This window comes from Lissotriton vulgaris, chromosome 4_1 (assembly GCF_964263255.1).
Source record: "Lissotriton vulgaris chromosome 4_1, aLisVul1.2, whole genome shotgun sequence".
Taxonomy (NCBI): domain Eukaryota; kingdom Metazoa; phylum Chordata; class Amphibia; order Caudata; family Salamandridae; genus Lissotriton; species Lissotriton vulgaris.
Window position 1 is genome coordinate 408,822,029 of NC_141691.1, and position 27,710 is coordinate 408,849,738.

The 27,710-nt window shown below is 42.4% G+C and overlaps 1 protein-coding gene across 1 annotated transcript in view; it reads right to left on the reverse strand.

The window, feature by feature from the left end:
- LOC147718813 (xaa-Pro aminopeptidase 2-like) overlaps positions 1-27,710 on the reverse strand; it is a 598,118-nt gene that overhangs the window by 109,464 nt on the left and 460,944 nt on the right. The window contains exon 15 of the mRNA XM_086918810.1: positions 27,052-27,123. Within this exon, the coding sequence (XP_086774936.1) occupies positions 27,052-27,123 (72 nt within the window). The remainder of the gene's footprint in view (positions 1-27,051; positions 27,124-27,710) is intronic.

Genomic DNA, 27,710 nt, shown 5'->3' on the forward strand with positions numbered 1-27,710 from the left:
CCCTGCAGCCGTACTCTTGCTGTCGGGCATTGCAAAGCATGCAACAGCCACCCGAGCCCCCGCTCTGCAGCTGGTTTGCCAGAGGATCACTGAGCTCTCTCTTTGGCTCCTGCTCAGCTGCCCTCGCTGCTTCTCTCGATACGTGCATCCTTTCGCCGGGCGCTGTCTAGGGAGCCAGCCGGCCCTCTGAAATTGAGGCCAGGGCTCTGGTTGGAATAGACAGGCTGCACTCTCATAGCCCACCCAGGTGGCACTGATACAGCTAGCTGGCACCATCTGCGGCTGCTCTTACGTTTCCACTACCGCTTTCCGCCTTCTGACATAGGTATAGTTCTGATTTATTCCAGATTTCTGGGGGATCTTGTGGGTCGAGTTACAGAGCTGCTTCAGGCAGCGACCATCTTCACTAGTTGGAAAGCCATGCCCCCTGCAAACCCTAAATTAACCTGTGCTCATCCTCTGGTATCTTGGTACGGAGCAGTCAGGCTAACTAAGAGGCTGTGAGTACTTCAAACAGTAAAACAGGGTAAGCACCACACAAATGGATCTCACACCAGGTTAGAAAAATTGATCTGATTTTAATAAATAAAACAAGACCAAAATGACAAAAATCCAATGACTAAACCCAGAGATATTAATTTTTAAAGTTTATATTGAAAATTTGCACCAAAAAGCACAATATGCTAATGGGGATGTCTGGTCACGCCAGACTGGGACAAAGTCAGAAGCTCAGGCCGACTAAGATGCAGCGTGGATTGGCTAGAGGGACCTAGTTAGGCCCGCTGAACAAAGTACGTTAAATCCTATTTGCAGAGCATCGTGTACAGCTGCTCAAAGACGCATCATGCACTTGAGGCATTGTGCTAGTTACAAGGTGAGGCAAGTCTGGTGCGAGATACTCATAGGTACACAGGGCTTGTGATGCAAAGTCTGGTGTCGAGGATGCAAGGCACAGCTGAGACGATGCGTTGGTTCTAATGAGCCATGAAGCTGCAATGCGTAGTTTCATCGTAATCGTCAAGGCTGCCGTAAATGAGGGATGTGAGGAGCATGCAACAGGAACTGCAGTTCTGAAGGTGAGGTGTCAATCCCAAGATGCAGGAGGTGGCGGGAATGTGAGTCTTTTGCGACAGGTCCAATCCACGCAGCAGCGGCGATAAGTTGGTTCTGCTGGTGAATACGCCGCTCAGCCAAGGAGATGATTCGGGTCTGCTCAGATGCATCACTCAGCAGGGGCGATAAATCAGCTACCCTGGCACCTAAGACCCACTGAGATGCATCCAGGAATGGTGTGTCACCACTTGTCAGGGTAGACTCACAGATGGCAGAGTTACCTTTAGGGTAACAGATGTATCAAAAGGGAAGGTTTAGGCATGCAAAAGGTTTACTTTGCCAGGTCGACATGGTTGTGTTAATGCCAAAACAGGCTCTGCTATGGCAGGCCTGAGACATGGTAAAGGGCTACTTAAGTGAGTGGCACAGTCAGTACTGCAGGCCCACTAGTAGCATTACATTTACAGAGTCTGGGTACATGAATTACCACTTTACTAGGGACGTATGAGGACAATAAATATGTTGGTTGGGGATGAACCAACATTACCATGTTTTAGGAGAAAGCCCAAACACTTTAGCACTAGTTAATAATGGTAAAGTGTGCAGAGTGCTAATGCTAGTAAAAAGGAGGTCAGGAAAGTGGAGGAAGAAGGTAAAACTTTGGAGGGAAGACCACCCTAAGGTTGTCAGGTCTGACAGGTGGGTAGCTGTTATAGTGGGTTAGTGTTTCCAAAAGTATACCATGTAGATCAATGAATTAGAAGACAAGAGTAACGTCACTCATGAGAGATCTGTTGGTAGTGCCCCGCAATAAGCGGGTGATGTTTTAGGGGCTTTAAATCCTTCTGTAGGTGTAGTTTTGAATGATGTGAAATTTAGAAAGTTGTCCAGACTGATAGCTGAAACCACTGGTGCATTTGGGGCCACTAATTCAGAGTAGGTAGCAATGAAGCCCATGGCTCTTCAAAATAGATTAGCTTTATATATTTTGCTTGAAAAAAGTACAGGTTTCTAAATTGTTGTTCATTATACAATGCTTCCCTCATGTGGCAAATGAGAGTAAGGAGAGCAACAAGCCTGTGAAAAATATTACAAGTTCATCTAAAGACTTGATTGAGTTGGAAGAAACAGGTGCTTGGGAAACAATTGGGAAATCCTTTTCTGCTATTGATAGCTGGTCTGGTGGAGTAGTAAGTGAGCTTGTATGTGTTATATTGAGACCTATATTGGAGTTTGGGGGATTTGATTGTTTTTGATGATATAGAGATTCAAGTTGATGAAAGGGGAAAAGAATACAGAACAGAAAGGTGGAGAGAAATCAACTAAAAAGAACGAGGGAAGAAATACAAATGGAAGAGAGACAATGTTGGGTCTATGAGGAGCTGATGGAGTTAGAGGAATCTAGACATAAGCAACCACGGTCAGTAAATGTTTTTTCAGTTGTCATGATGGAAAATGGTGGATATTTCAGGAGATGGTTCTACAAGCCATCAGAGAAGGTTAATTTGTGAAGCAAAGTCATTTTCATTTATTTGCGCATAATAAATTGCTAATTTGCAAAATTCTTAATCCTCACTTATTTGTGTGCACATGTTATTTTACATTTAGACTTTGTAAAACAATTATTATATGCTTTGATTAATTGTAGTTGGGATATCAATATCTTATCATTGAAATAAGTGGGCTTAGGTGCCATACTCTATGTTGAAATATTGTATTTTTGCTTGCTTTGCAAGACTTGTTTTCTCTTGTAGACTCTAGAATCACCATGTTCTTATTAAAAGGGCTATTGTCTGTTAGCTTACTGTGTGAATCTCGTATTATTGAAACTATTTGGTTGGACAATGTTTTTAGCACCTGGATGAACAGGATGGGAGGTAGATCAGATGAATACATCTTTATGAGACAATTTGAAGGTCACGATGATAGATGAATCTGGCATTGTATTATCTGTGAGAAGGAGGCCGACACCTAGTCATTGATTTTTGATTGGTTCTTACTGGGTGGGAACCTGTAGAATGCATCTCTTATATGTGATTTCATGTTTTAAAATTTGATAGACTGTTTTAGTTAGTTAGCATTTGTCCCGGTCCAGCTTTGCAGCTGGACGGCCTTCCTCTTGACACCTGATAATCCTTATAGTTCTGTTCATAGATTTACTTTCTAGAGCAACTACACTTCTTTTCTTGAACCTGGACCTTTCATTTGTTTCTACTTCCAAGGCTATATATGATTTACTTTCTAAAGGAAGTACGCATATCCCTTTTTCTGGAAACTTCTTTTGGTTCTACTTTTAATGCTATATTTACTGACACCAACTGCCTCAAAAGTTTATGACTTATCCACAAACTTAGTTTAGCATTAGAGAGGTTCCCTTTATGGAAACAAAATGTTGACTTAGTTTGCATATGCTGTTGTTAATAAGTTGTTCTTTCATTTGCCGCTTTGAATTGCCTGGCTTATATTCAGACATGCTGTATTCAGATGATTATTGATTTAGGCTCAACTTATTCAATTTGAAATTGTAACTTTACTAATCTGTTAAGAAACCTTCATGCTTTACAAAATGACTTCTCTCTGTCATTCCTGTGAGGCAAACTCTGCTTCACTGTCATTTATATATTGCTGAATTATATGATTTTAGCCTCAGTGTTAGAAAAAGGTCCATCAAAGTGAACATGACACAGATTCGAGTTTGCGTCAGGTTTGCGCAGTGGAAACACCATCCTTATCTCTAGTGCTATCATCTGTACACCACAAGATTGATCAGTAGCCCCTAGTCTATAGTGAAGGGCATGAGGTAATGACTAAAGTTGAGTGACTGGAAAGAGTCTCTTGTGGCCTGATGGTTCAGGTCTCAAGCATGAGATAAGTCATTGAGTACCTGCTTGACTATTTTACTGATCCCGATAGAGCTTATCGTAATAAATAGATTTAGGAAAATTAAATTCTATCTGGATATTTTGTAAACTAGGAGAACATTTGAAATACACACCAGTAGTATTACAAATTGTAAACACTTGAAACACGATTTGTAAACTTAGATTTTGTGGCTGGTTATCATATCTATATGCATTTATTAGATAAACGTGTGTATGTGTGCTTGCTGCTTGTTGGGATCTGGTTTCCACCATAGAATGCTCATGCTGTATGTTCCCTGTGTGAAACAGAGAATGTTCTAACTACGGCAGTTGCTGCCGGGGAGCTCCTATGACTGGACCTAATAAATGAATCTCCTTACCTGACGATGTTTTGACTTCTTTTCATTGGCGATGAGGGTCCAGTCTCCGGTCTCCCCACTCTACAGTGATCCTGCTCTCAGCTGACCAACGCAGTTCCATCGTGCTCCAGCTGTTTCCTTACTTTTGATGTTGCTATCTTCCTGCATTCTGTTCGCTTTGGTGGTCTTCTACTGGTAATCTGCTGGTCATCTTCGCATTCCTGCAAGCTGTTTCTCCAATTTGGAGGTACTTTGCTCAATTTTGTGAGCCCGGCGAGTCAGTTACCACTGCTCCTCCTTTGTGACGTCTTTGTTCTCCCTTCATGCGTTGCGTGCCATGTTTCCTACGTTCCCCTGCCTGACTTCCTCTGTGACTCCCACACAACGTACCAACGTTGCATGCGGCCATCTTGGATTTTTTCGGTCTGCATCTTGCAATATTGTCATGGCAACACTTTGCTGAGTCTACCGCTGATGCGAACAACTGTCAATTTCAATGCGCACAGTTCATCAACGCTTTGCCAAGTCTACCGTTGATGTGCACAGCTATTAATTTTAACATGCACAGTTTACCAACTTGCTGAGCTCACCGCTGATGCACACAGCTGTTAATTTCAGGCATTCAGTTTAATTTCATGTGTTTTTTTAGTACATTTTTTTCGATGATGGGCACAGCATACCCTCAGTGATGTGCACTCTTTTGCCAAGTTTTGTGCATCATTACCTCTATTCATCATTGGGCATTCGGTGATGTGCACACCTTTTCGTCATTCCTTATAGTAGAGCATCATTCTTCCTCTTTTGCGCATTCGGTGATGCGCACACCATTAATAATTTCTCGCTGTCTTCACACTATATCAAATCCGCGCTCAGATTTTTTTAAACAGTGCAATTTATATCAGTGTGGGGCAGCAGCTTATGCTCAGTTATGGATCGTGTTAAAAACCTTACCTCTGGAGGTAGTAAGTACTCTTGTGAGTGGTGGAGACAGTGGTGATTCTCTACTTGTTGACGAATATGCTTCTGTCATCAAAACCTTAGACAAACGATTCAGCCCTAAAAGGAACATTGTTCTGGAACGTCACAAATTTCTTTAGTGTGCTCAAGCGCCTGGTGAGTCTATTGATGATTTCGTCGCTGCCCTTAGAATTCTAGCTGTCAATCGCGACTATAGTGAATTCAGGGATTAGATCATATGTGATTAGTTAATGGAGACGACTTTCAACCAAAAAATCCAAGAAAAATTGCTATCCTCGGATGATCCTGACTTGGAAACTGCTCCCACATTGGCCAGATGTATAGAATATTCCCAGTTCTGCGTGAAAGAAATGAGCAAAACTTCAACTACTGAAGTAAAGCTACTAAAAACTGTTTCCAAATCTGCAAAATCACCATCTGTTCCAAAACCATCACCTGTCAACGTTTCACTTCTTCCTTCATCGAATCCTATTAATGCCATGTTCGAACAGAATGATGCAATGTGCTTCTGCTGTGGCAGTAAATCTCATCTGGGCAATGCCAAATTTAGTTTTGCCCTGAATCAGACTTGTTACAATTGTGGAAGGAAGGGTCACTACTCAAGAATGTGTAAAGCCTACTAATGCTGTCCCCTTCATCGTCTCACACTGAAGGAGTAGTTGAACTATCTTCCTTGGATGGAGTTCACTGAAGAAAATCTCCTTCTTGCAACATTTCTGTAAATGGTACATGTCTAAGTTTTCTGGCTGATTTTGGTTCTCCGTTTACTTTGGTTAATTTTGTGAATTGTGATAAAATAGTCAATACTCAACTTGAACAATCTAATATCAAAATGTTTGCAAATGGGGGCAAAAGAGTTGAGGTATTGTGAAAATGTACTGCCAATCTCATTTTCAATTCCGACCATGCCATTGGAACTGTATTTGTAGTCAAGGATGGTGCAAATTTGTGAGGTTGGGGTGAACAAGGAGCGTTGAACATCATCTTGGACCCGAACCATCCCGACATGGTATTTTCCCGAAGTGAATTTTACAAATCTTCTCTCAGTGCATCCCCAGCTCACACCGTTACCCAATTATCCAATGTCAAGTGGGAACAAATGTTTCCTGAAGTTTTCAATGGCAAGCTTGGTAAGCTCAAGGGGTTCCAGCATTGAATCATTCTCAAAGATGGTGCAAAGGCCGTGGCACACAGAGTTCACAAGGTGCCTTTGAGTCTTCGTCCATAACTCAAAAAAGAATTAGAAAGTCTATGTACTGCTGGAGTTATCGAACCTATTGAGGGTTCTGAATGGCTTGCACCAATTGTTTTAGCAAGAAAATCAGACAAGTGCCTTAGGATGTGTGTTGACTTGAGAGACCTCAACGCTAACATCTGGGTCGATCGTCAAGCACTTCCCACCATCAATGAGTTGTTAACCACTCTTGATAGTGCCAAGTTTTTTACTTCCCTTGACATTTGCTCGGCGTATCATCAAATTGAGCTGTGTAAAGAGTCTAGACATGTAAAATTTTTTGTCACTCCAGAAGACGCTTATCGTTACATCCGTATGTCCTTCGACCTTGCCTCGGCTTCAGCTGTGTTTCAGAGGCTAATGAAGAATCTATTCAAGGACATTTCTGGAGTCGGTTTTTTTCAAGACAATATCCTTATTTATGGGAAGACTGAATCTGAACATGATGAAAGAGTAAAACATGTACTAAGTGTCATTCAAGCAAGTGGTTTAACATTGAGGGCTGACAAATGTAAGTTTCCCCAACATGGTGTTGATTACTTAGGCCATCATATATCTCACTCATATATCTCACAACGGTATTGAGCCCAAACTTAAAATCATAGAGGCCATTCAGAATGCACCCACACAGACGAACAAGGACCAACTTCATTCCTATTTAGGGTTGGTATAATATTACACAAAGTTTGTTAGCAATTTTTCCACTAAAACAGCTTCCATGCGCAACTTGCTTAAGAAAAATGTTACATTTGTATGGGATGATGTCTGTTGAAACAACTTTGAATCTATCAAACATAAAATTGTTCAAGCTGGCCCCCTTAAACTTTTCAACATCAATGATGTATGTATATATCTACCGATGCCAGTAATGTTGGGTTGAGGGCTGTTTTTCCCCAAAGGAGGAGTGATGGTCAGGAAGAAACCATAGCCTTCGCTTCAGGAACTCTGAGGGGTGCTGCGGGTACTTACTCAACTATTGAAAAGGAAGCCCTGGGTTTGTGGTGGAGTGTACAACATTTTACTAATTTTTTGTGGGGCAACGAGTTCATTTTGAGGACTGACCAAAAACCTTTGGTTGACTTATTCACAACCATGGGTGGCGGAAGGGGCACGCCACGTATTTCAAAATGGCAATTCGGGTTGGAAGAATTCCGCTATCGACTTGAGTCTGTGGCTGGGGCTAAAAACCAAGTTGCTGTTTGCCTGTCCAGGTTACCCCTTTCAGCTGAGAATGATGTTTCAGAATGTGACAATTTGGAAATTGTCTGTGCTGTATGCTCGTTGGAAGACACTGTGGGTTGTGCCCTTTCTGAATGTGAATGGTTGGACAGTACGTCTGAGGATGTTTTTGTCATGAAGGTCATCGACCTCTTAGCCAATGTGTGGCCCAGCGACAAGGATTGTTCTTCTGATTTGGTGCCCTACAAAAAAGTCAAAGATGAGTTGTCTGTGGTGGATGGTTTGTTACATACAGGTGGGTCGCTAGTGGTTCCCTCCTTAATTTGCAGTAGAATTTTGAATTTGGCTCACGAAGTTCATCCTGGCATTCGTGCCATGAAGCGCAGAGTGAGGCAAGATTTTTGGTGGCCGGCTCTGGATAAGGATGTTGACATTTTGTACGGGACTGTTGTGCGTGTGTACAAGTGATAAGTCTCAAGTGACCCAAACTCTTCCTGTTGAACCAGTTGTTGTGAAGAATACACCATGGACCAAACTGGCTTTTGATATTGCTGGTCCGTTTGGACTCATTGGTAGTTCCCCTAAATATATTCTTGTTCTGGTCGACTACATCTCCAAATGGCCTGTAGTTAGATTTGTGGATAATGTCAATTCCTCTTCTGTTATCAATTTTTTTCAAGACATTTTCCTCAGGGAGGGTTTTCCGGAGGAGTTAATATCAGACAACGCTACCCAGTTAACTTCATTTGAAATGCAGAAATTCCTTAAGGAAGCTGGCATCAAACACATTTTTAAGTCCCTTTATCACCCCCGCAGCAACAGCTTAGTTGAGTGTTTCAACCATGTTGTCAACGAAACACCTGCAACTTGCTTTGGTGAATGGGTTGCATTGGCGCAAGGCTGTTTGTGATCTTTTGTGGGCTGTGAGGACCACTCCTAATGTCAGTACTGGGGTTGCCCCATTCACCTTACTTCGGGGAAGGGTGGCAGGCTCCAAAGTGAATAAGGAATGGATGTCCAGAAGAGTAGTTGATACCAAGAAGCTGTCTACTGTAACTGATGTCAGAACTGCTGTTCAGTCTAGATATGACACCAGGCCTGCTGTGCATCACCCTCTGGATGTTAAGGTGGGTGATTGGGTGAGAATCAAGAAACCGGGATTTCTTCGCAAGGGAGAGTCTCGATTCTCGTCTCCTATAAGAGTGTCTGCTGTAAAAGACCATGTGGTGGTATTAATGGACTGAAGAGTTTGGAACAAATCCACCATCTCCATTGTACCCAAACCTATGGTAGATGTGGTAAACAAAAAACTGGGTAAACAAAAAACATCTGCATTTTCCTCCTCTTGTTGTACCCTCTGGTGTTCACGGGAGGGGAGGTGTTGTTCATTCAGATCATGCTCCTTTGAAGAGTGCCTCTTCCAGGTTGAAATTTGTTCCTGTGAAATTCCTTGATTACAAGATGTTGTAATTTTATTTCTTGTTTTCTGCTCTTGCCTCCAATTTCATCTTTATTCTCATGCTCTCATCTTTCTGTGTTTTCTTTCTGCCCTTTTCTGTTCTTCATTTTCTTTTTATTGTGAAGAGAGGGAGGTGTATTGGGATCTGGTTTCCACCGTAGAATGTTCGTGCTGTATGTTCCCTGCATGGAACAGAGAATGTTCTAACTACAGCAGTTGCTGCCGGGGAGCTCCGATGACTGGACCTAATAAATGAATCTCCTTACCTGATAATGTTTTGACTTCTTTTCACTGCTCTTGATAATTAGGAATCCCAAAGTGTTTTAATTTTCACCTGGGATGTGGATGACTAAAAGAGAAATGAAATGCCTGAATTTGGCCAAAAGACTTGCTAAAAACAACTAGGTATTATACTGAATTCACAGTGGAGAAGTGTGGCTCACTGGTTAGAGGAGGCATACCCTGAAGCTGAGGTCAGACCCGGGACCAGGGTTCGATTCCCGACGCGGCAGGGTCCTGAACCCAATTGTCCACGGACTCGATAATTTTCGCTTTGGTGTCCACTCTAAGCACGAGTTTACACTATGCAGCTCTGGGCAACAAGCTTGCTTAATCTTCACAACGGACCCCCGCAGCGGGATGCCTGGCTTTCACCTTGGGGATGCCCAGCACGGGTGATCTCACAGGGAAAAACCAGGACGGGTTCCCAAGGCAAGCGCCAAGATGCCCAAGGGTACATCGAGCGCTATATAAGAACACACATACATACATACAAATTAGGTACTTATTTGTCAATTAGTTGGGTGGTCAAATCCTCTAGGTAAACAAATCTCTCTAGCTTCAAAAAATTATTTTCTCATATACTGCAGCCCATTATCTACACTCTTCTAAGACCAAACCTTTCCATTCTCTCCAAGATTTACAGATTGTGCATTGGGGCTTGGTCATTCCTGAAATTATGCCACTAAATATCGAGATCACACCCTACTAGACCTTTGCCAACAACCCAATCTTCATGTTTTTCAAAACACTTGAAAACGTTACTCTTTAATCTAGGTCAAACTTTCTGGTAGTTATCCCACAGTATTATCCTCTCTAAAGTAACAGCATGCTCTATAAAAACGGATCTAATATAATCTAATCAAATTCAATGTCTAGTGGCTTGACTGTGCCTCTAAACCTTGTATTATCAAGCTTCAAACCGGATTTCTCATTTCTCAATTATGTAATTCTTGGTTAAATAATCACATGAACCCAGTGCTTAATGTGTGCCAGTGCTTTCAAGTGCTTAGCACCAGTACTTACTTTGCAGGGCCGGGTCTACATGGGTCTGCTGCACGTGACGTCACACATAATATTGATAATTGATATTTAAATTTAGTATATGTACCTCATGGACTCAGCGCAGTGTTGTTCTCCACTCCCGAGTATTGAGGCTGTGAGAGCCTGAGCCAATAAGATTCTAATGGCATTACCGTTTTTGCTGCCCTTTGTTCAGTGTTGCTGCTGGGCGGGACACTGATTGGGCAATTTGGGCTGGATTTGGAACGACAGGTGTATGGTTTGTGTGGCAGCCCGGCAGCATATGCAGATTTTGTTCCAGATTGCCACGCCCCCCATGAGTCATCAACAGCATTCAAGTGAGCTCGACCGTGTTGAGAGCAGTAGCAGCACCACACCAGGCCTATTTCAGTGAATTAAGGCTGTGCCACGGCTCACCACGTAACAGTAAGTAATAACCAGTAGGCATGTCCATTGCCAAACCAACGCTGCTTTTTTATTTGTGTTTTTTAGCGTGCTGAAGTTACGCCCGTGGTTTGATGATAATACTCTGCTGCGTCCCATGGCTGCGCTGCTGCTTCTGCCTGGCCTAGTAGCTGCGGCCATACACAGTCAGATATATTTTTGTATCATGATGAAGGGCCCGGGCCGGCCGGGGTTAAGTTAAAGGCCCTGCCCAGCGCCTGAAGTTTCCTCCAGGCTCCTGCTCCCCTAATAGTTAGCTGTTTCAGGGCTGTATGTATCAGTAGTTAGTTAAGGCAGTGCCGCGGTCCCCAGCCTACCACATAACCGTAATAACCATAAAGTACTGGTAGCCATGCACTTACTGAGCCATGCCCAACCAATGCTGCATTTTGTTTGGGCGTGACAGTGATGATGATGTTGCGCCACTGCCTCTGCCTGGCCTTTTAGCCGGCGGCGGCTGTACAGACATATATCATATAATGATGAAGGGCCCAGCCTACCGGTGTTAAGTTAAAGGCCCCAGACCCCCAGTCCTCCTCCGACAGGAGGAACTGGATTGTTGATCCATTCGGGGGACGCAGGTCAAGCATGATAGAGGCTGTGAAGGAGCCTGCGTGAGAGTGCTGGCTGAGCCCGGCTTACAATGATGAAAACAGTGCAGTAGGGGACCCCAGCTTCATTCGTTGAAGGATCAGATGGCTGAGTGAGCGAGAGGTAGCAAGGGGAAGCCCCTGCTACCCTTGCACTGCAATTTCTACCCCAAGCCTCAAGGCTCAGGAAGGCAGGCGAAGGGACAGAATATAAACAGGATTCTAAGAACCCTGGTTACTTTCCTGTAGTTTTTACACTGTCTGCCTACATCCTGGCACTTTAGGAGCAAACAGAAATATGTTGACGGACTAAGGATGAGAAAAGGAGTCACCCTGCAATGACACTGGCGATCAGAGGGGGCATGATTTTACTTTCGCTACAACTGGCATGTTGGTTAATCAACTTCCATGGCTTCTGGGCACCTCTGCCTGCAATTTTCCAGTCTTAGTGCTGATATAGCCCCTGCCTGGCCCCTGCCCTGGGCCTGAAGTATCCTCCAGCCTCCCACTCCCCTAAACAGTTAACTGCTTCGAAATGGCTAAATCCCTGCAGTTTAACCTTCACAAATGAAAATACAACTGATTGCGTACAGAGATTGTGCAGCGGTGCATCACAAGTTGCCACATGGATGTGTCACCACCTGGGGTCAGGCCAGGGAAGCCACATTTTAAGTGTTTTCAGATAGAGAAAGCAGAAACTTGAAACTTTGGAAAAGTCCCTTTCTAATGACGGATTTAGCACAGGACACATGATCTTGGACCACACTACCTTATTCTAAATATCTGATTCCTTGGTGGCAAGCAGAATTTCTATTTTAATGTTTTATAACTTCATGAAGTTATTAGTAATCCATTTCAGGGATCTGGTCAGGAAATATATTTTATGTCCTTTGATTACCCTTCCTCACTCAGGGCCCGATTCACAGAACTAACTTAAGACAAAATACTAAACTTACTACTTTTGGTATTCACAGAAGTTAGGATTTTGTCTTAAGTTTGTCTTAAGACAGACTTAAGACAGACTTAAGTTAGGATTTTGTCTTAAGTCTGTCTTAAGTCTGTCTTAAGACAAACTTAAGACAAAATCCTAACTTCTGTGAATACCAAAAGTAGTAAGTTTAGGATTTTGTCTTAAGTTAGTTCTGTGAATCGGGCCCGCCCTCTCTGTGCCTCACTGTGTGACTCTCGCCATTCTCTGCATGTTTCTCCCTCTATTTCTCTATACTTCCCTCTATTGTCCATCGGATTCCTCCAGCCTTCCTCTATCATTCACATTCACTGACTGTTGGACATGGCCCCTTTTGCAGGGTCATCCCTGAACTTTTTGCCTTCCTCCTATATTTTTTCTGACCTGTTTTTGGCTATTTTATGACTCTGGGCACTTTACCACTGCTGATCAGTGCTAAAGTGCATATGATCTCCCTATTGTAAATTGATATATGGATTAGTGACTCCATGATTGGCTGGTTTGGTTACTTGTCAGACCCTAGTATAGTGCACTGAGTGTGCCCAGGGCTTGTAAATCCAAATGCTGCTGGTGGGCTTCCAGGACCGGTTGTGCCACCCACAGAAGCAGCCTTGTAAAATGTGTCTAAGGTCTGCCATTGCAGAGCCTTTGCCCAGTCATGCTGAGTGGGCCCACTTGCCAGTCCCTAAATCTTCCCTTTTCTTCATATCAGATACCCCTATGGTAGACCCAAGGGCAGGGTGCATTGCACATATAAGGTAGGACACGCCCTGGTGTGTGTGGCATGTCCTAATAGTGAATTACAGCCGTTTTTGTTTTTCACTATTGCAAGGCTACCTCCTCTCCATAGGCCAGGATGGGCAGTTAGATTATTACATTTTATATTCCTAACTGACTCAGGTAACATGGTAGAAATTCTAGTTTAGTATGCCTGAACTCAGAATGATTACATACATCTTTTAGTGAAGTTGGTTTTAACATTCTGTATTTGAAAATACCACTTTTAGAAAGTAGGTATTTTCTTGTCTAACCTTCCAACCCTGCCTCTGCTAGGTTGTGTATTCCTTGTCTGGAGTTTGAGTGACAGGGCTTGGGGATTCCAGGAGACAGGATGAGTCCGCCCAGTGGTGAATAGAGAGATCTGAATCTAGATGGGAGGGAGGAGTTGCTCCTGGGACCTGAATAGGACTGTGCCTGCCCCCCCCCCCCCCAGTGCTGGTTCCACCCCCTGTGGGGAGTCTGATGTTTCTGTCCTGCACTGTGAAAGGAAAGAAGGAGTCATGTAAACAGAGTGCTCCAGAACTGGTTTGGACTAGGCTAAGGCCCCTCTGCCCTCAGAGGACAAAGGATTTAAGGGTATAAATATAGGGATCCTGAGAAATTAGATCACTTTTGGACTACAAGAAGAAACCTTTGCTGAGGAGAGGAACCTGAAGAAACTGAGGAGAGGCTATCCCTAAGCTGAAGTGCTGCTTGGGGGATTGGCCTACAGTGGTTGCCTGACTGTCAGAGAAAGGAGAAAGAACTTTGTGTGCTTTATTTTCAACTTGTGAAGGATCTCCAAGGGCTTTGAAAAGAGCTTACCTCCTGCTGAAGTCTCAAGGACAACAGACTTCAACCCCCAGCTCCCCAGAATTCTTTGGAAGTGCCTGCTGATGTTTTGTGGCCTTCTGAGGGACTGCGTGTCGCAAGGACCTGGAAGCGAGACTCAACTAGGAAGAAGCGTGTTGCTACTGCTGCCATCACATAGTGAATGTCGGCTCTGTAGCTGTGGTATTGCACCACATCGAGAAAAGCGTCTTGCAATGAAAAGGATGCGTGTCCCCGTCGCTGCTGCTGCCGTCACATCGTGAATGTCGGCGTTGTAGCTGTAGTATTACACCGCATCAGGAGAAGGGTCTAGCAACGAAGGAGAAGCGTGTCGTCATCGCTATTGCTGCTGTTGCATCTTGGATGTCGCCGCTGTAGTTGTCGCATTGTGCAGAAGCCTCTCGCAAAGTCGGAGAAGAGTGACACAGCCGAGGCTTTGCCGTCGCATCGCTGAACAAGGGTGTCGCCGCTGCAGTTGACGCATCGAACCAAGACTTCTCACATCATCGGAGAAGCGCGCCACATCTGGAAGATCTTCAAGTCTTTATTTCTTTGCACCGTAACTTTGCCGCATTTCCATCACTGCAACATTATTTGTTGTGGAAGTGCAATGCATCGTAAGGTACATTGACGCAAAGTGTTGCATCTTAAGAACTGAATTGAACTAAGCTAAAACTACCATCTTAAAGTATAGTATTGTGGATTTTTGTCGTTTGTGGTGTTGTGTTAAGTCTATATAAAGAATACTTATTTTTAATATACAACTGTGTGGTGTCCATCTGTAGTGTTGTCATTGGGTTACTGTATGTGGACACAAATGCTTTACACACTGCCGCTGAGACAAGCCTGTCTGCTCGTGCCAAGCTACCGAGGGGGTGAGCAGGGGTTATTTTAGGAGTGTACCCCCTTATCCTGACTAGAGGCAAGGGTCCTTATTTGTCACAAGTACCTATCTGTGCCAACTAGAGACCCAAAATCTAACACTGACTCTCTCTTTTCTCTAACCTTCTCGCTGTATATTTTTCTTTTTTTTGTAGTTTTACATACTGTGGACCAGTCCCCCAAAGTAACATAACATTAGTATCTATAAAAGATTCTCTTTCTTCTATTGTCCCTCTGCTTTACATTCTTCGTACACTGGTGCCCCTCTCATACTCCATACATGTGCTATGATTGTGCACTGTCTTCTCCGATCCCATCCCTTGTAGCTAACGTTTCCTTAAATCTTTAATGGCTTGAGTGGTTGGTTCTGAAACTTGTTGTGTCTCAATGCAGTCTCTCTTTCGTCTCAGGACAACATGCTGACCTAAAATTGCTTGCACACTTATGTAGAGTTGGTATTTATTCCTAACTCTTGTCCAATAAGGCTGTGGCAGCGCTCGATCTGAGTAACCAGCAGTTTCTTGCCAGAGAAGGTTCCCAAAAAACAAAATTGGTTCCTCACCACGTCTGGCCTGCAAAGGGGTTCATTTTCTGTGCTTCTTTCCTCAGCTCATTGGTCACAGGGAGTCTAACTGTCTGTTGCCATGATGGTAGTGGTGTACTTGAAGGGGGTGGCTGAATAATTATTACAATTCAGGGCCTCTGGGTTTTCACTAGCCTTCTGTGCACCATTTCAATGTTTGCAGTTTGCGTGTGAAGTATACAAATAAATAAAAGTAATCCCTCCCTTCGTGAAAGGCATATTCTGTGTATCTGTGATGTTGTTATGTGGAGAAATGATTTACGTTAGTCTGTAAAAAGAACAAAAACATTAGCAAGGCTTGTGATTAGGTCCTAATACTTGAGAGTGCATTCCTCTGCTCTGCCTATAAGTGCAGAATAATCCACAGCCAGTAGTGGCTCTACATTGAAGTGTCTTTTTGCTGTTTGTGATCTGACGTTAGTGGATGGATTTCAACAATCTATATAACACACTGCCATATGCAGTGTCTGGGTGCGTTCCGTTCACTTGTGATTGTGAAGTGCTCCAGCGCCTACAAGTGCAGCCAGTTTGTTAACTGAGACTGCAGTTTGTGCACCACATAGTGAGTTCCTGAACTCCCCTCTTTGATTTCAGACAGTGCAGCTACTCTTTCTAGTGCCTACAATTACTGCTATATCAACTGTAGGGCAATGTTTGGCTGTTTGCTTCTCAATTTCACCAAAACCGACTGTTTCTGAGCTTATATGTGTTAACCCTCTGAGCGCTGACACATTCTGGGTATATATGAATATAAGTACTGGTGAGTGTGGGGCCTAAACCTAGTTGGGAAGTTAGTGCCTGTGACCCCGATGGTAAGGTAGTTAATATTTGAACTGGCTGTTGCAGGTGGGGCTCACCAGCACTTATTTTTCGGGAACCGCTACCTATTTTTATTATTCAGACTTTCACCGAAAGCAGAGGGACAAAAACATAAAAAGGGGAAAGAAAGAGGAAGAGAAAAATGGAAAAACAGTGAAACAGGAAGAAAACAGTAATGAAAAAGAATGTGCACAAATTAAGGGAAAGGGTTGACTGGAGCTGTTCAATGGAGATCTACATGAAGTGCTGACATTCTGTAAAACAAAGAGATCGCCCTTTCAATTGGGGATAGAATGTAATCTTGACCTAAAAGAGTTAAAAGGCATCTCCTTTTAAACATTGGCTCTCTTACATGCCTTTGTGATAGGGACTGTAGAGTGCCCAGTACCTGTAACTGCCATGCTGCTTCCCGTCAGCCACCATCTTGCATGGAAGCTCCCATATCACATCTTTCCAGGGTCCACTAAATGAACCTTTGCCAACATGTGCTAATTTTCTGGTACATGAGAGTCAGAAGTGCCCGTTGAGGATGTGGGTGGGGCAACTAGAATAAGTGGGTTGAGCCGACAGAAGTGGGTGTGGCCTCCTAAAATAAATGCGAGCACCTGCACTTCATATTTTATAAATTAAGCACTGCAATAACCACATCTGTAGCCAATGCAATTTTCAATAAAATACAGTCCTGAGGATCATGCCAAAACCCCATCTCATCAATAAAAAAAAGGATGCACAAATCTAGCTACGCCAATAGAGTAAGATTATCATAACACCATGCTAAATTGGATGAACTATTGAATAAAACCATGTACCAGCAGCTAGCTTCCTTATGAGGGGAGTGAAATGTACTAATACACCTAATATCACCTATAACTGCCAAGAGTTACCATACTGTATGGGTAGAATAGTTTAAAAAAATGCAAACTGTTCACATATCCATTAGAATTCTTTCACATTAATATAGAGGGTTTCTAAATGACGAGAATGTTAAGTTGCTTTACTTAGAAACCAGTTTAATTGTAGTACAACAAGGGGGAGTGCATGAAAATTAGTTGAGTACAGTGACATTTAGTTGTTGCAATTGCTGTAACCCATAAGAATATGACATCATAAGTGGTTTAATAGTAGGTCACAGGATTGTATAGTTATGGGAAAAGAAGACCTAAGAATTGGCTTAAAAAGAGGAGGTGAGCTTCTGGACGACCCCTAAAAATAACAAGCATTGGCATAGCCAATAGGTCTCGCCTTTGAGACCTTATAAGTATTTAGTTATGCAGCACAATATCCCTTGTGCAACAACATCAACTGTTGCATGGCTGAACACTTATACAGTCCCAAAGGCGAGACCTATTGACTATGCCAATGCTTGTTGTAGTTGTACCCGCCACTGGTCTTGAGTAACACTGAAAGGAAATCATAGCAGTGAGGGGACAGGCAATGAATGAAGGGAGAGACAGTTTTAGAATAAAAGCTTGCTCTTTCTTCCCCTCTGTTTATTAATCACAGTGGATAGTTTGCTGGAAAGACAACATGACTGTAAAATGGTGGGAAGTTCTCTTTGGGACTGTCAACAACTGAATGTTTCTGAGTGACAGCCAAAGCTGATTTTTGATCTCATGAAGTGATGTACTATAAAACGTGTAGCCACTAACGGAAAGGGCCTCTGACTTTTCTGGCAACATTTTACACCTCTTTTCAAGCCCTAACAACCTTAGTAGGTAAGACTATAAGACAAAGTTCTGTGTTTCCTTCATTCCTTTCGTTACACTTTTTTTTATTTTTTTTTATCTCAGGTTACATCACTTCAGAGGCAGTGTTTGAACCAAGATGAATCATACATTGCTGCGATGAACTTCAAAACTAAGAAGAGTTTCTGTGCGCGATCTAAGTGCACCTATATGCTAGGAGGCACTCAATCTGTTTAGTAAAATTATATGAATATTTAGAATTCTTTATTGCCAATTTATAGCTGCCACGTTTAGGTGGGGTCATGCTTTCTTTTTATTTTTATGGCACATGCTTTCAATAAATATTACAAAGAAACGTATCCATTGTACCTGCTTACCAAGGCTAGACCTATTGGCTCTTCCAAAGTCTGTTGGAACTGATGTGATGCCAAAACTATCTACTCCCCTCTGCATTATATGTCAGGCCAGGCTCCTTGATGTAATTTACGCAGCTGTCATTTCTGTGAAAAAGTGTTGATATCATTTCTGGTGATGACATCTTTATGCTAATTAACAATTTCGAACCTGACTATTGATACCTCTTGATGATCATACAATCTTGGCCAGGATGTATATTCCTTGGCAACAGATGAAGACTGAGGCACCAATTCACAAAGCCCCTGATGAAAAACACATCAGAAATCTGCTCCTGTGAGGCTACTCCTTCTTTTACAGTGGACTCATTAAATATTCAAACAGAATCCCAGCAGCGATGCAAATAATTTATGACAGTCCTAGATTTCCTGGAGTACAGAAACAAGCACATGTCTCATGCATGATTTTCAGCAGGTTGAAAGTTCTGCACGAGTAAATAATTTGCGAATATGTATTAACACATGTAATATTTTTCCACAGAGAAAAGAAGTCTTACAAATGAGAAACCCCATTTATTAAATATCGTTGTGTTCCTCCCCCTTTCCACCATGGAAAGGCACTAGCTGTTCTCCCTTTCATACAAGTACATTTATGACCATTGCCATCGTTGGAAAATGTTTGAAAGCGGCACTTGATCATATTTACAACAATGCAAAACAAAAACAATTAGTGCACAGCTGCTCCGAAGAGGTGTATAGGCGCTAGCCTACACGAGAACCGAGTTACATAGCAGAGTTGAAGAGAAAGGTTTTCAGGTTTTTCTAAAACACACTTCAGAGAGAGCAGCCTAATGCTAGTAGGAAGACCAGCAGTAATGAAGGCGAATGATCTTCCTCCTCTCCTTGCTTTGAGCTCCCGAGGAACCAGAAGTGGCCTTCGGCTGCTGGATCTCAGGGAACAGAATTGGGGGTAGGCTTGAATTCCTCTTCTGAGATATGCAAGTCATCTAAGCTGCAAGGCTCTAAAGGCTTTGTCCATGTACACCTACTTATGCAGTGTGGTAGACCCACAAGCATATGCAATCTCACCAACTATAAACTTGTGAATGCCACACTTCTGTCATACTGGTAAATTTGCCACATGCATAGGAGCACCTAATGAATGCAAAGATCATTAATGGAATCAGTATTGCGAAGGCGTCTGAAAAGTCAAGTGCAGTTCATGTGCACAAAAACATTGGTGAAGCAGGTCGATTAACATGATGGCATATGGGTTACCTTGAAGATGGCAGGTTGTAAGACCAAGACAAACAGTGCCATATGGAAAGCCTCTTAAACATATACTGATACCAGCATCGCAGACTCCCATCTCTAACTTAAGAAGAAGATTGACAAGAATTCCATAAACTGAAAAAATGTCAGTTACATGACAAAACCACATCTGAAACACCATTAGGGGCGCAAAAGGGCCAGTTACTTTACTGATCTGCATCGGATTACACCAGGCCAAATGTCAGACCACTGACTCTAAAAGGGTATTGGGGCTGGACATTGTCCAATAGGTGAACCGATCACCTGTGAAAGGGTGGCAGATAGTGAAACATCGGCCTCACCTCTGGAAGGCCAGTAGAGTCTGCAACATTTCAGTCTCATTAGACGTATCGTGGGTTTAGCATTTATATTAAGCTATTCAACCAGTGGTACTTCTGGCTATTTGTTGATTTTTCAAGACTGTGTGTGTTATGACAAACTTAACAAGAAATGGCAGTTAAAGTTAATAACCGTATGACTACTATACATGAACAACAGGGGCGTTCAAAGTAAAGGTCGTCCTCTATAGAAACAAGGGAGGTGGTATAGTGGCTAATCCTAATACATTTATTTAGTTTTTAAACACATAACTTACCCTCTCCCAGCACTGCACTGGACAAAAAGCACCTTCTTGCTCTTCATGTTTAATATTTCCCAATTATACAGAGTCTGTCTTTCGCTGAATAGCTGTGGTGCTTGCCTTTGGGGCTTGAACCATTTGGCCCTTCACCAGGAGAAGTAAGCCTGAAGTGGTAAATTGGACTGCAATAAGTTCCAGGAGTTTGATTCAAAGTTGAATCTCTTTGGGTGTAAGTAAATGCCATTAACCTTCGGATAACCTCCTGAGCCAAGAAGAGATGCGGCAGAACCACTGTGACTTGCGTCACCGCTAGCAGCAGGGATTTTCTGAAAGCATATTGCACTCCATGCTTACCCACTGCAAGACTGCATTAAACTCCTGCGACACTGACCATCCACTCCTGGCTCCAATGGCGATTCAGACTGCACTGCAAGGACCTAGCCCTCTTCCGGGCTTCAATTCGAGAACAATGCTGGAGGCCAAGAGTACCAACAGCTATAGAAACAAGCATTGGCTGCGCAGCCGTAAAAGTAACGCCACGCGGCAATACAAAAAAAAAACACGTGTGGCTGCACGCGCGCGCTGATGGGAAAAAGTGCTGTTGCACGTCGCACACGCTTGTGTGCATTCTAGCAAGCTGGTGGCCAGCAAGGTAGCGCTTTTTTAAGCAGCTACTAAATGTCTTGCATGAGCAGCGCATGCGCTGACGCTAGCGAGACCTAAAAATGGCTGCTTTAGTTCCGATATTAAGAAGAAGAGAGTTCCAAGCAGATGTTACAGCTTCAGTTTCCTGGCAAAATATATTTTAAAATGAAGCACATGAAGTTGAATGGAGTTTCAGCTTATGGTTCTCTTTTGCTGGTCAGGATCATAATTAGCTTAGATAAATATGTGAGTTTGTTCAATTGTGAGGTTCAGCATGATTTAATTTGTATTCCTGTTGTTAAAGAATGCCAATGCTGTTAACTAAGTGTTGTATGTACTTTATTCGATAAAATGTATCATAAAAGCATGTACGAAATTCATTGTTTAAATAATCCATTATTCCATACAACCGGTATGTATACAAATCTAAAAGTTGACAATAAAAATATATGCAATAAAAACAGTAAAAAATATCAGAATATAATCGGTAAAAGCAACAGAGTATAAAGGGTGGAACTAGCTTTTGTTGTCATTTAGCGGCTTCACTCGTATCAGCCAGGCACTACCCAGGTACTAGGCTACCCCGCAAACTGTACTGAGGGAGGTAGTATCAGTTTTTAAAATACGTAACACTTCCCTATAATTCTTGGAACCCAGATTGTTACAGACAGGTTTGAGCCATTTTCTTCTCGAAAACCTGTATGCTGGGAAAAAGTGAGGGATGGACTCGGAAGGGACTGCACAGCCAGGACAAGAGGCAGATGTTACATTGTACTGTTTCCAGCCTACTGTGAAATCATTAGGTGGGAGAATTCCAAACCTCAACTTTAGATATAGCATCCTTTGTCTTGGGGATTGAATAAAATCGAGAAAGGGTTCCAGTTTGCGAACAGGTTTGTGTTCCAAGAACTGCTCGGTAAGAACTCCCCAATTGGAACTCAGCATCTCTTGCGCTTGTACGCATTCCCAGTAGGCTTTCTTGATTGTTTGTTTGGGAGGTGGAGCCTGGCTAACCCATGCCTTCCCAAACCCGATATCCAAAACAAGTTGCCTAAGCTTGCAAATCCATTTAATCTTATTGCCTGTATCCAATTTGATAAGTTTGCTAAAGGCAGCAGCATAGTTTACCAATTCAGGGGTCCGTCTTAGGCGTACCCAGAATAGTAAAGGGCAAAGCCTTGCAATATCTTTAAAACAGCATTTCCCATAATCTTGGCAAAGCAGCATCAATGGGATGGAAGGTGGAAGAGAAACCAGGCCTCTATAGAACTTGTTTTCCGATCTTACTAGGTTGCTGGTATTTTCGAATCCCCATAATTCCGACCCATACAGAGCTGAAGGTAAAGCTTTGCCTTCATAACCCACAAGGGCCAGGGCTACTGGTCTGCTAACAGAAAGCTGCTGATCTGTTAAGATTGCCCCTGAAACCCGCTTGTGGTTGAGTAGCATTTTATCCAAGTGCGAATTCCACCTCATTGAGTTGTTAACCCGTATGCCCAAATAGTCGAAATAATCGACTATCTCTAATGGAGTCCCATTAAGGGTGATGCCATTTCTAAATCGTTTAGAAGGGGATAATGTCATCAGCTTTGTTTTGGTGGTGTTGATAGATAGCCCCCGAGAATCACAGAACAGGCTAAACCTATCAAGCAATTTTTGCAGGCCACTTGGACTTTTTGACAGCTAAAGGGTGTATTCGGCGAAGAGGAGGGTAGGAGATTTCTCACCGGCTGGGTCCTCCCTTAAATGGTCTACCACCCCATTAACGAAGAGAGAGAACACAACTCTGGCGGACCCCCCTGTTCACTGCCACCCTCTCCGTCAACTGTCCCAGGTTGCCCCACCTTATTCTCGCAAAGTTCCCCTCATGGAGACGTATGATAAAATCAAGGCTCAAGGGGGGAATACCTAGGTCATTCAACACCTGCCATAGCTTGGCATGTGGTACCAGGTTGAAGGCGGTCTTCAGGTCGATAAAGGCCAAATAAAGACGGCCTTTCCCAATAACCACGGAATTACAATGAATCATAAAAAAATCTGAAGACCTGGTCCATGGTGCCTACTTTTTGTCTAAAACCTGCCTGGAAATGTGAGAGTACATCTCCATCCTCCATCCAGGACCTTATCCTCATAAGGAGGACCCTGCCAACCACCTTTTGTGTTACGTCGATTAAACTAATCGGCCTGTAATTGGCAGGGTCCTCCCTATTCCCCTTTTTTATAAATGGTTACCACCTCAGCACCCTTCCAAGAATCAGGGACGGCATGGCCTCTAGCAATAAGATTCATTAAGAGAAGGATGAAGCGAGCCCACGGCTTGAGGTCATACAAGAGCAAATCGCCAGGGAGACCATCGGGACTATGTTCGCTATAGCTGCGGATACCTCGTGGATCCCAAAGGAGTCAGCTGATATAAAATCCCCAACAGGGGGTAGGGACGTAACCTTCTGTAGGGAAAATTACATTCGTCGCCACAGTACAGACTAAGGAAGTGGTCATGCCACTGTCGTCCTGTAATATGATTAGGTATCGGGTCAGCTCCCTTCAGGATACCTTTATTAATTAACTCCTAAAAGACAGCTGTATCCTTAGGATGCTGTTAATGTTGAATTGGCGTGTTGTGGTGGGAGTCTTCTGAGGCAATGAAGAGTCTTGTTGCAATGTAGCCTTGAGCGAGGCAAGTCATCATTGTGGAAAATCACTAAAATAGCTTTTCCGAAGTCAAGTCTGGAGACGACAAGAGTTTGCGCAGCTGTTTTTGGTTGGTCATGGCAAAATAGATGCTTGATATTTTGAGTGAGAGGAGATAGAAATGTACATAGTTTTCCACTTTGTTAATGTGAAGCATGAAAGTAAGCGTTGACGTGAAACTCAAGGAGTTTGCTGTGAGCACGAGTAATGGGAAATGCCTTCCATTTTCACTAGATCCTGGAGTGTATATTTGAATGTATTCCTGTGTTTAGATAAAATGAGGAGAAATCCAGTTTCATGTGGCTTGATCAATAAGCACTTATCATAAATCAATCTGTGGAGTTTCTTTGAGAGTTGAGCAGAGAGTGAGGCTATCCCAAAAATTCCTGTATGCTGTATGAATTTCGATTTGTGCATATAAATGTTAAGATCTGACTCAGTAGTTATCCACATACAGGTTGCACAAAGTAGAAGTTATGATTGCATCCTGATGGAGACCACTAGATATTGTGATTGTTCCCAAGATGAAACTCTCTATCTACACAACGGGTTATCAGTTTGTCAGAAAAGAGGAGATTCAGCTGAGGATGTTTCCAAGTAAACCCAGGTGGTGTTTTGGGGTATGGGTAGGCCAGTACTGATTAATCATGTGTAGGCCATTGAGAAATCAAGAAGAATGGGAAAAACAACATCTACTTCATCCAACAAGTCTGTCAATATGTTGACAGTGTACCTTTTAGTGATAGGTCGTCCACTAGCTTGACTTTCTGAATTCAAAGATGTATTGTTTGTCCTAGCAAGGAGTATCAAATTTATAATGGGAAGCTTTGTAGCAATGGCAAATAATTAATTCCAGTGCAATATATCGTATTTATAAAAACAAACAATGTTCACTTTGCAAGTACTGTCAAGTGTCAGCCATCCTCCTTCTCACCTATCCATCTGCTGAAACATCTGTCCACCTGGTTATTTATCCATCTACCTGCCCATCCGCACTCATTTATTCGTCCTCACTTTAATCCATCCATCCATCCTTACATCCATTCATCCCCCTATTACATTACATCATTCATATAAACATCCATCATTAGAATTACATCTATCAGTTTTGCTCATTCATTTATTCAACGACCCTAATGTATTCATTCAGCCACCTTTCTAGCCTATCATTCATCACCAGCAGTGCTTAATTTGTTCAAGAAGTAGTTCTGTTCCCGAAGCACTGCTCAACAGTCAGCGGCCAGTGCAATTACACACTGGTGCTCTAAAGACTAAGGCTGGTAGTCTTAAATCCACTACTAGACGCTCCCTGCCCCTTTCTCTTGCAGGTTCTGGCTTTCTCCCTTTGTGGCAGTTTTGCCGGAAACCACCGGGTCAAATTAAGCACTGATTCATGCACTCACATGTTGATTAATCATCCATCCACCTTCACTCTCTCCTTCATTCATCCCTCAAAATTCCCTCATTGATACATACATTTCTAGTCTTGTACTTTCATTTATTTAAACAGCACACATTCATACACCCTCCACTTTCAGGCATCCATACAGAAAATCAGCCATTAATACAATGATACAACGTTTTCACTTATGAAAAAACAAGCCTATTGGATTTGTTAATGTTTGCTTACTTTAAGATTACATTGTTTCATTTGAACACAAATTGACTCGCAATCACTCAGGTCAAGGGCCTTCTCTTCTAAGTGATGATAGCTTCGGCCACAGTTTATCTATGATCATGATCCTAGATTTAGCACTCGTAATCAAGTTTAAAGCAAGGGGATGCAAATTATATGCGCTTACAAGTCCAATTTCATGATAATTAGTCTTCATAAGAAAAGATGATAAGCTCATCTTCAAATGATGTGTTAATGTGTGTGATACAATGAATATGATACCTTGTTGACAAGGGGTGTCTCCCGGTAAGAACTAGGGGCTATCGGGCACATGCATCATTGTCATTTGCATTAGCAAACGGTGCGAATCGCAAATTTTGGCCGATTGCGAATGCAATTGACAAAATTGGGATGCATCATGTTTTTCGCAATTTTAGAAATCGCAATCATGTTGCGATTTCTAAAATTGCGATTGCATTTAAGAAATCGCAATTTGCGATTTCTTAAATGCAATGCAAGAACATTTTAAATTTGCGAATTCGCAAATAGGGAGAGGTAAATTACCATGAAGTTGACCTTCATGGTAATTTGCGAAAACTTTCAAAAATGCACAAAAGTGCATTTTTGAAAGTTTCTTTTTACACACACACATGCCCTTGGGGCATGTGTGTGTGAAAAATGCACTTAAAGTTATATTTCAGGGGTGCAGGGGCGGGGTCCTTTTGACCCCCTCTTGCACCCTTGAAATTGCATTCTCAATTTGCAATTCGCAAATTGCTAATCGCAAATTGAGAATGACTTCCCATTCATTCCTATGGGCCTCTAGGCCTATAGGAATCAATGGGAAGGGATTCCTTAATTGCGATTCACAAATTGTGAATCGCAATTAAGGAATTTTAAGAAATCGCAAAAAAATTGCGATTTCTTGGTGCATAACCGTTTGCGATTTCTTAATTGCGATTCCTTAATTTTCGCAATTAAGAAATCGCAAACGGCAACATTGATGCATGTGGCCGATATGAACAGAAAATAGGAATGTCAATTTCCTATTAGCAGTTCTTACCGAATTGCAGTTATGAAAGGCAATTCTTAATGTACAAAAGAATAATTTCCAAAAGAGCGATTCCTAATGGGTTTGCAAATAGACTTACCTCGTGAATGTTAATAAGGTAGGTTGTAATTTGCGACCCATTAGGAATCGCTGCCATCACAAGGATGGTGGCCTACTGAGGTCTGCAGACCACCATGTCTGTGACTGTTTTTTGATAAAACTATTTTTTTAACGCATCCAGTTTTAAACCGGGATGCATTTCAAAAAAAGAAAAGAAAACTTTTAAGTTCAATTTATGGAGAGTAGTCACGGTTCATGGGACCTCTGCCTGCTCGTAAAAATATCTGTTTTATCATTCAAAAAGGGACCCCCTTCCCATTTGCGAAGGTTATAACCTCTATTGAGGTGTTGGTAAAAAAATGAATTATTTGCATCTGTAATTCTGTCTCAAAGTCTAACATTCATACACACTACTGCGATTTTGTATTTAGAAGGGACACCCTTAACACGCATCTTCCAAATATTGAATTGCAAACACAAATTGAGCACATAACCGAATCACAATTTGTGATTTGTACAAATATAAAACATTTTTGGCATCAGAAAACGGCGGATTCTGTACATCTGTAAAAGATACACAGAATCGGTAAGTTTTCCAACTGCAAAAATGATTCATACAAATGGCCCTAGATTGCTTAATTTTAACCTATAACTAATTCCATGTTGAACATTATTTACGTACAAATTGCAATCGACGGAATAAAAAAGTCTTAGCCAATTCATGATATTATTGCTGTAGGTAGCATCCATACATACGTACAGGTATTGTCCGCCGGAGTCGACAAGATACATTTCCTTCACCGAAAGCTTGCGCGCAGTGTTGTTGGATGGGCTGAAAAAGAAAATAAATTATTAAAGCACACACATACACAAACTCACTTAGTCTTTCAGAACTAATGAGGCACTACTGAGGTCTACACAAATTATCTCCTGGATAAATTAGGGCAGGTCGAAACTACTATTATGTATCAGGGAAAAATGCCCAGTAAATTCTGGAACGTGCAGATTTTGGAGCGGTAGCCACCAAATCTACATGTTATTCCCCAAAAACTCCTGATATTCCCCCCTATGAATACCAAACACCTTAGTGTTGGGTTTATTGGGTGCAATAATTATCACATACTAACAGTAGCCATCAGTGTTCAATTGAGTATTTCATATTCAGGTTAGAAAAATATCACAAATAGACTAGGGAAGCAGTCGACTGGTATGTCTGACTGTTTAAATCCAAGCAAGAGATAGGTACAGAAATAGAGGTAGGTGGGAAAGACAAAGAGAGCGAGCGAGAGAGAGGGGTAGAGAGCAAGAGAGAAAATGAAAGACAGAGAAACAAGAGGGCTTCTAAGTTAGACGGCCGGCCTGAGGGGTTTTTCGGGCGGGATATTCTGCTGCATTAGTGACAGTATTCTGTTTGCCAAA